We start from the raw sequence: 9,757 nt of genomic DNA on the forward strand, positions 1-9,757 counted from the left end.
AATAATTTTTTAATGATATCACTTTATAATATAAGGCTACTCTTTCATATTTTACTATTAATTATATTTTATTTATTTTACTACTAATTATAGTATTAGTTCTTTGTTACATTTTTTACTATTAATTATTTAGTACCGTTTATAGGATTTATAAAAGCGTGGCGATTGAGTAACAGCATATGTCACTTTATACGTTTCGTTTTTTGATTTCTCTTCGCTGCTTTAGACCTACTATTGAGTGAATTATATTCGTTAATGATGCGATTATTACTCAATATAAGATACGTGATTTATCTTTCGCTTGTACGAGACGCGTGGTATTTTCTTAATGCGATACGCTTAAAGATAAGTAGCAATCTTGTGATTTATGTGTTAGATCAGGATATGATAATGTATACATATATGGATATGATAATGTATACATATGTTTTACAATGTAACACGTCGATGTAAATGTATCTTTATCGCACAACTTGATAGACTTTTATAGTAATGAATCAATAATTTGATATTTTATATTCATGTTACTTCGAAATGTACCGATTTTATTTAATATACATAGATATTATAAATTAATTTCGCAGGGTATTTGCGGGAATCCTTGGCCGATGCTAAACACGGCTGTACAATCCTTAGGATACTATAAGGATATGCTGGCGGAAAAGTGTTCATTTGAATATTATCTCTTCGGAGTGGATCCAGAAGATTGTTCCAGATTTTACTCTTGCATCAAAGGTAATGCTTCCTGTGTTAATTCAAAATCGTTAAAGTTGATTTATGTCATTAGAAATCAAGAAACTTACACTTACTGCTAATTTCTTTTTTTTTCTAGGGCGGCTGCATCATGGTCATTGCGGCTACAACCGGTACTTCGACTTGCTCGAGGAACGTTGTTTAACAATTATCCCGGAGAGACCTCCGGAAATGTACGGAAAAAACAGCTGCAAGCGCGCGCACAACGTTTTCGATCGAATCATCGATCAAAATTCTTTATTAGGAGTATCGTCGGAGCAGAGAAAAATGTTACTGCTACAGCAGAAAGGACCGAGAGTGGTGTGTTATGTAACTTCCTGGGCATTGTACCGTAAGGAAGATGGCAAATTCGTGCCGGAACATTTAGATTCGCAGCTCTGCACCGACATCGTCTATGCTTTCGCCGGATTGAATCCTGAGACCTTGCTAATGCAATCGTTCGATCCTTGGGCCGACATCGAAAACAGTGAGTGATTTGTCTGATCCAAGATATAAATTAAGATCATCAATTTGTGAGATTCACTTTAGATGCAACTTTTTATTTCAAGTGAATTTTACAATTTATGGAATCACTTCAAACATCTTCTCCTGCTTGGAATATTTCAATAAAGACACGCAATCGAATAATCATCTGAATAATTCATTCCAGATCTATATCAACGAGTGACTTCTATCAAAGGATCGAGAATATTATTAGCTCTGGGCGGATGGACAGACAGTTCTGGCGATAAATACTCTCGATTAATCAGCAGCGGTGCCGCTCGCCGTAAGTTCGTCGCGGCCACAGCAAACTACTTGAAGAAGCACAACTTCGATGGACTATCGTTCGAGTGGAGTTACCCCAAATGTTGGCAGAGCGATTGCAAAAAGGGTCCGGACTCCGACAAGCCCAACTTTACTAAACTGATACAAGAACTGAGAGAGGAATTTGACAAACAGGAACCACCTCTTCACTTAGCCGTCGCTTTATCGGGATATAAGGAGGTCATCGATAAAGCGTACGAGATGCGCGAGATCTCGCGAGCCGTCGACTTCATGTCGGTTATGACGTATGATTACCACGGCGCCTGGGAATCTAAATCGGGACACATAGCACCCTTGTTCGGCTCACCTGGCGATAGCAACCCTTATTATAACGTCGTAAGTATGAATTTTATCCGTGCAAAAGTGCACATTGTAAATCGCTGAATATAATACATTCGAAAATATTACAGAATTTTACCATGAGCTACCTTGTTAGCCTCGGTGCTGAAAAATCTAAGCTTTTAGTCGGTATTCCATTATACGGTCAATCTTATCGACTTTCTACGGCGAACCAAGCTGGTCTGGGTGACCCCACGACAGGTCCCGGTAAGCCGGGAGAGTTCACCAAACAACCTGGAATGTTGGCTTATTATGAGATTTGCGACAGAATCAAGCGGCATGGTTGGAAAACAGAACTCGGTGAGTACTCGCGCGTCTGTGTACAATATATATTTTTATTTTAAATATTATATTATATTAAAATCACACACAAACAAATATAGAGAATCAGTAATTACGTTTACAAGTTACTCCTAATCGGATTTAATAGCATCCGTAGTTTTAAGACTGGCCAATCACAGTCATTCCATTCTTCAGACGAACAGCTGTGATTGGCCAGTTTTACAACTACGGACGTTATCAAACCCGATTAAGAGTGCCGTGTAACCTGAGCTCAGTAATCCATAAATATATTATACGCTATATGGTTATTAAACCTTCAGGACCAAGTGCTCAGTTCGAGGATCAATGGGTAGGTTACGAAAATCGAGAGAGTGTCTACGCTAAAGGTAAATATATAACGGTTAATGGCTACGGTGGAGCTACAATGTGGACCGTCGACCTAGATGATTTTCAAAACCGTTGCTGCTCGGAATCGTATCCTCTATTGAAAGCTATTAATCGTGCGTTAGGTTCGTATCAAAATAGTCATTTTTTATTACGATTGATATTATGTTATTATATTTCTATATTATACATTATTTCTTATATTAAAAATTCTCTTTATATTAACTTCTTGTATTAAATTATTTTCTTTCGCATTGCATATTTCTACATTACTATTCATTGTTATACATATGGTTATTTATTTAATTTCATGTTCTTTTTCTCTCTTTCTGTTTTTAATTATCTCTCTTTTTATTTGTTTCCCTCTGTCGCGAAAAAAGCGCTTTTTACATAGTTAGCGGCTTGAAATAACTTAGCCAGACAACGATGCGAGTAATAACCAGCGTGATGATTGGCATTTTGGTGCAAGATCACACATAACGATGAGAAAGATGGTCACATTTGCAGATTGATGATATTAATGGAAAAATTATTGTCGTGATAACATACATATACATTTTTTATATTTTTTATAAATAAGGTACACTAACTCCCTCCTCTTTCGGTAATTCAATAAGCGAGCATATGGACAGATATAAACGCAAACCTGTTTGCAAATCATGAGCATGCAAATATCTTTGCGTATGCGTATCTTCTAGCTGTCGCCTCCGGCCAAGGAGGCACTCTTGCATATCCTCCCTCTTTACTATCTGCTGAAGAGAAGCGAAGATGCCCGATGCATCGATAAGGGTATAAACAGCGCTGACTTGCTTGCTAGCGCTTTGTTCGTCGCTATCATCCGTGAAAACCATGGCTTTCCTATTTCAACGTATTTATATAATATTGATTCTCTTCTTTTTAAACTGCATCGCGCAAAGAGTATATAAAATCTCTCATCAAGGTGCCGATTTAATCGATTAACGCTTGATTGATTATATTACGATTATAATATATGACATGCAATTCTTCTCACGAATTTTTATATCTTCTTCTCAGATTCGACACATGCATATACCTCGACGACAAGTCGACGTCCATTGTTGAGTTCAACCAGAAGACCATCTATCACAACCATTGTTACAACCACGTCGACGACAACGACGACGGCGCCGAAGACGACTACAAGATTCACCACATCGAAACCTATTGTTATCGTGACATCGACGCAAAAACCGTTAAAACCATGCCAACACGGACAATATTACCCTTATCCGAATTCGTGCACAAGTTTTCTAGTCTGCGTAAACGGCGATCTCGTCTCACGGCAGTGCGGCCCTGGCTTAAATTGGAATACTGAGAAGAACATGTGCGATTGGGCCTTCAAAAATCCATGCGTCGAGGCCCCACCTCATAAAAACGCTCTGCTTGTGGGAAAGGATAGCGTCCCTACTGTAAGTAAATATTATAATATTATATATTAATGAGCTAAATAAAAAAGTACTTATATAAATGCTAGCTAAATATCAATAATCATTCAGATGTTAATACAAACGTTTCGAGTCTATCATGTCTTTTTCTTGGTACATCCGGTTCATTCATCATTTCATCTCTGCGATCTTTATTTATCGCATGAAAGTCCGAGATAATTGATATTGATATCGCGACATTATTATTGCAATTACTTTAGACCTGCATCTCTGGCAGCTATAGTAGCGTACCGGGTGACTGTAAGAGCTACCAGGCGTGTCTTTGGGGTCGTCAGGAAGTGTTTAGCTGCGCGCCGGGCTTGCACTTCAATAAAGAGACCCGTATTTGTGACTGGCCGACCCGGGCCAAATGTATAGACGATAACAAAGAAGCCACCACGCAAGTAGCAATATCGACGACGGATTTACCAGCTCAACCACCGGTTTCGCAAAAACCGATCACGCAACCGACTACGGAACAAGCACCCGTTACGTCAACCACGAGTCAACCTACATCAACTACGAGTCAATCTACATCAACTTTGCCTTCCGCGACTATAGATCCTGACAAGGTGTCCCCACTGTCTGGCGACTTCAAGGTGGTATGTTATTTTACCAATTGGGCATGGTACCGTCGTGGGATCGGTCGTTACCTTCCGGAACACATTGATCACACTTTATGCACACATATCGTGTACGGATTCGCGGTGCTGGATTATTCCGAACTGGTGATCAAAGCACACGACTCCTGGGCAGATTACGATAATCGTTTCTACGAGCGGGTAGTGGCATACAAAAAACGGGGCCTTAAAGTACTTCTCGCGTTAGGCGGCTGGAATGATTCGGCTGGTGATAAGTACAGTCGATTGGTGCACAGTTCGTCTGCCAGGAACAAGTTTATCGATCACGCTATTCAATTCATCGAGAAATACGGCTTTGACGGATTAGATTTGGATTGGGAGTATCCGGTTTGCTGGCAGGTAAATTCATTTTTATTTATTTTAATAATATATGCAGCTCTCGAATTTTCGTTTTATTTTTGTTCTTTGTTCTTTTCCTTTTAACTATATCACTTCGGAAATATTTGATCAATTTTGAATAATGTATAAGAGAGACTTAAATGTGAAATTTAAATATAATTATGCAATCTAATTGTATTTTTCGAAATTTTATAAAGTTTTATAAATTTTAGATATCTTTTATATATATATAATATATGTGAATTATAGATTTACAATCGTCTTTTATATGATTCTTTATTAATTCTTTCAATGCTGGTACAGGTAGACTGCAAGAAGGGCCCAGATTCGGACAAGGAAAGGTTTGCGACCCTATTACAGGAATTGAGCGCAAAGTTCAAACCAAAGGGACTGTTGCTTTCGGCAGCAGTCTCGCCGAGCAAGAAGGTAATCGACAAAGGCTACGACGTACCGGCGTTGGCCATGTATCTAGATTGGATCGCCGTCATGGCATATGACTATCATGGACAGTGGGATAAAAAAACTGGTCACGTGGCGCCTATGTATTATCATCCGGACGACGACTACTCTTACTTTAACCTTAACTATTCGATCAATTATTGGATTTCGAAGGGCGCATCACCCAAGAGTATCGTCATGGGCATGCCATTGTACGGGCAGTCCTTCACAATTAACGATCCGAGAGCGGGAACTGGACTGAATTCCCCGGCTAGCGCCGGAAATGCCGGTGAATTTACTAGAGCCGCCGGTTTTCTATCCTATTACGAGATCTGCGATCGCGTACGCAACCGTGGCTGGACGATTGTGCAGGATCCAGAGTACAGAATGGGTCCGTACGCCTATAAGGGCAGCCAGTGGGTCAGTTTCGATGACCCGGAAATGATTCGGCGAAAAGCCGAGTTCGTGCGCGACATGGGTCTGGGCGGTGGTATGGTGTGGGCCCTAGATTTGGACGATTTCCGCGGACGATGCGGCAACGGACCTCATCCGCTGATGCATGTGATCCAACAAGTATTAGCGGAACCACGGAGCCATTATGTGTGGCCCGAAAATCAAAAGCCAACAACAACGACGATGACGACATCAGTTACCATCAAACCCACGCAAATGATACGGCCAACTATGTCAGTGGATCGCTTTATGCATAACACTTCCAGAAATGAGTTTAAAGTCATTTGCTACTTTTGCAACTGGGCCTGGTATCGGCAGGAGGGCGGCAGATTCGTTCCAGAAGACATAGATCCTGATCTTTGCACCCACGTGCTTTACGGATTCGCCGTCCTCGATGGTAGCAGCTTGACGATCAAGTCCCACGATCCTTGGGCCGACATAGATAATAAATTTTACGAAAAGGTGGCAGCATTGAAGTCGAAGGGTCTGAAGGTGCTGATGGCGCTGGGCGGTTGGAACGACTCGGCTGGCGATAAATACAGCAGACTTGTAAACTCACCTACTGCTAGGCAGAAGTTCGTTACGCAAGCTTTGCACTTTATCGAAAAATACGGTTTCGAAGGCCTCGATCTCGATTGGGAGTATCCGGTGTGCTGGCAAGTGGACTGCAAGAAAGGTCCAGAGTCTGATAAGGAAGGTTTCAGCCAACTGGTGAAAGAACTGAGCGACGAGTTTAAACCGAGGGGGTTGCTTCTCTCCGCGGCCGTCTCACCGAGCAAAAGGGTAATCGACGCGGGATATAATGTTCCCGTTCTGTCAAAATATTTAGACTGGATATCTGTGATGACCTACGATTTTCATGGACAATGGGACAAGAAGACCGGTCACGTGGCACCCTTGTATCATCTTCCGAACGACTGGGAACCGACATTTAATGCCGTAAGCCTTATCCGAAGAATTAACGATTATAAGAATTATAAATAATTATTCAGAATTCTTCGTTTTCTTGTCACTAGAATTTTTCAATCCATTATTGGATAGAGAAAGGTGCGAACCCGCAAAAGTTAGTCATGGGCGCTCCGTTATACGGGCAATCGTTTTCATTAGCGGAAAGAAATGTGCACGGATTAAACGCGCCAACCTACGGTGGTGGTGAGGCTGGAGAGGCGACCAGAGCAAGAGGCTTCTTGTCATATTACGAGGTCATTTTTCCATAAAAATATAAAACAAAAGTTAAATAAAAGTATATCGAAATAAATTTCAAATAATTACATATAAGAAAATATCAATTTTATAGAAGATCTTTTTATCCCGCCAACAAAATGAAAATATATATCTATTCTTTTGTTAATTATAATAGATATGCGAAAGAACATTAGAAAAAGGATGGACAGTTGTTCAAGACAAAGAGAGAAGGATCGGCCCTTACGCATACAAGGGTGACCAATGGGTGAGCTTCGACGACGCTCATCAAATTAAACTAAAGGCAGAATTAATTAAGAAGCTTGGTCTCGGGGGCGGGATGATTTGGGCTTTAGACTTGGACGATTTTAAAAACAGATGCGGCTGCGAACCTAGTCCGCTATTGAGAACGATGAATCGAGTATTAAGAAACTATCCGGAGGGCCCGCTGTGCCCTATCACAAAAGGTAAATTTTTTAACATTATTTTAAAAAAATAGACCAACTTATAATTGTATATACAGGGAAAATTTAGATGAAATTATTATACAAAATTATAATGTTTAAAAAAGATATGTATAAATATTACTCAATATTTTTCTTTTATAAATAATAATTAATATTTTTCACTGTTTTATAAATAATATTTACAATTTTTTTCACATTATGTTTTTGAATGTCATCTCTTCCAATTTAGGTACAGAAGCGATCATAATCGATGTTGAACAGACTGACAGCGAGTCCACTACTATCACTGAACGTCCGATATACGAATCTACAACTTCGCCGAGACCAACGTATACACCACCATTAATCACATCAACGACGACGATAGAATCAGAAACGGATGATACTGTTGAGATCGAAGCGAGTTTGCCACCGCCGATTGATTGCGGAGGACTTTTGTTCCTACCGCACAAGAGCGATTGCACCAAGTATTACTTGTGCAACTTCGGCAAGATCTCGGAACAGACCTGTCCAACTGGACTCTACTGGAATGAAAATCGATGTGATTGGCCGGAGAATACTAGATGCGCCCAGACTGCTCAACGTCAAGTACGTACCACGACAAATAGAACGACGAATCTTTGATTTGAGAGAACTGGCAGTTTTAATAAAATTTTAAAGGATTAGTCGTAAAGTTTATTTTTTCTATTTCATAGATCACCGTATCGCCAAGACTGACAATAGTTGAGAATGCGAACGATAAGAAGGTGGTTTGCTATTACACTTCTTGGTCTTCGAGGCGGACAGGTTTTGGCAAATTTTTGCCGGAGGACATCGACGGAGAACTGTGCACGCATATCGTCTACGCCTTCGCTATGCTAAATATTTGGGAGCCGGAAAATAGAAGGAATACGCCGATATTTACGCTGAAACTCGAGGATTCTGCTGACGTTTACAAACAGTTCCTCAATAAAGCAGCAGAAATTAGAAAAAGATACGGCGTTAAAATATTACTCGGTTTAGGAGGATGGAACGACTCCAAGGACAACAAGTACAGCAGGTTGGCCGATTCGTCAACGGTTGAACAGTTTACGCAACATGCCGCGCGATTTGTTCAAAAGCACGGTTTCGATGGTTTGGATCTCGATTGGGAATTTCCAGTATGCTGGCAGGTAAATCAAAACATATATTTCCTCATTCTCAATATGTTTTCAATTGTGTATTGAATATATAAATATCTGTTGATTTTTATCCCTCTCCTTAGCTAGTATACTAGATAACTGAAGTGGAGCCATCGACCGATGGCCAACCACTGTTGCTCTAATATTCTTACCAGCCTATAAAATTCCCGGATTTCTCAAAACTTAAAACATAAACATAATAACTAAACATAAAACTAAATTAAAAGACATAAAAATAAGATTAGACGAAAAATATACGCCTGCAATATAACAATATAAACTATAAAATATTCCAATATAAAATATTTCCAATATAAAATTCCAATGTAAAATATAAAATATTTATCATATTTAAAAAAATTTCAGAGAAACATTGTATAATTTTGATTTAGAAAATATTGAGAAAAAAAGTAATTGTGTTTTTTTTCTCACAGGCTGATTGTAATCGTGGTTCTCAGCGCGATAGTTACAACTTTTACCGGCTGCTTCGCAAATTCAACGAAACTTTTAGATCTAAAGGACTCCTCTTATCCATCGCAGTCTCAGCGAGCAAGATCATCATCGATAATGCCTATGTCGAGATCCCGTCCTTAGTACAATACGTAGACTGGATCGGCGTAATGGCATATGACTATCATAACGCTTGGGGACGCGAGACCGGTCATGTTGCACCGCTCTATCATCATCCCAGCGATTACACAGTATTCATGAACGCAAACTTTTCCGTGAGATATTGGCTCGACAAAGGCGTACCGGCCGACAAGATTGTCATGGGTATACCCGCTTACGGATCAAGCTTCACTCTGTCCGAGATATCACAAAACTACACTACTGTACCATTAGGCTTCCACGCGGAAGTCTCTGGACCCGGAGAACCCGGCAAGTTCACGAGATCGGCTGGTTTTCTGGCTTATTACGAGGTAAGAGATATTAATGTGTTAGATGAAGCTTTCGCTCTGCGAGGATATGAATGATTTGTTTAAGACTTACGTTTTACTCTTTGATATTGGCGCGCAGATATGTGATAACGTGAGAAATGACGGCTGGTCCGTGACGAAAGATCCGGAAGA

At 40.0% G+C, this 9,757-nt stretch overlaps 1 protein-coding gene across 1 annotated transcript in view; it reads left to right on the plus strand.

Moving 5' to 3' along the window:
* LOC115242597 (probable chitinase 10) overlaps window positions 1-9,757 on the plus strand; it is a 20,483-nt gene that overhangs the window by 5,122 nt on the left and 5,604 nt on the right. The window contains exons 7-20 of the mRNA XM_029818995.1: window positions 585-735; window positions 833-1,219; window positions 1,403-1,893; window positions 1,968-2,196; window positions 2,499-2,687; window positions 3,580-3,992; window positions 4,229-4,987; window positions 5,291-6,817; window positions 6,895-7,080; window positions 7,239-7,527; window positions 7,757-8,115; window positions 8,223-8,678; window positions 9,122-9,607; window positions 9,705-9,757. Of these exons, the coding sequence (XP_029674855.1) occupies window positions 585-735; window positions 833-1,219; window positions 1,403-1,893; window positions 1,968-2,196; window positions 2,499-2,687; window positions 3,580-3,992; window positions 4,229-4,987; window positions 5,291-6,817; window positions 6,895-7,080; window positions 7,239-7,527; window positions 7,757-8,115; window positions 8,223-8,678; window positions 9,122-9,607; window positions 9,705-9,757 (5,975 nt within the window). The remainder of the gene's footprint in view (window positions 1-584; window positions 736-832; window positions 1,220-1,402; window positions 1,894-1,967; window positions 2,197-2,498; window positions 2,688-3,579; window positions 3,993-4,228; window positions 4,988-5,290; window positions 6,818-6,894; window positions 7,081-7,238; window positions 7,528-7,756; window positions 8,116-8,222; window positions 8,679-9,121; window positions 9,608-9,704) is intronic.

This window comes from Formica exsecta, unplaced genomic scaffold (assembly GCF_003651465.1).
Source record: "Formica exsecta isolate Colony F162 unplaced genomic scaffold, ASM365146v1 scaffold613, whole genome shotgun sequence".
NCBI classification, from domain to species: Eukaryota; Metazoa; Arthropoda; class Insecta; order Hymenoptera; family Formicidae; genus Formica; species Formica exsecta.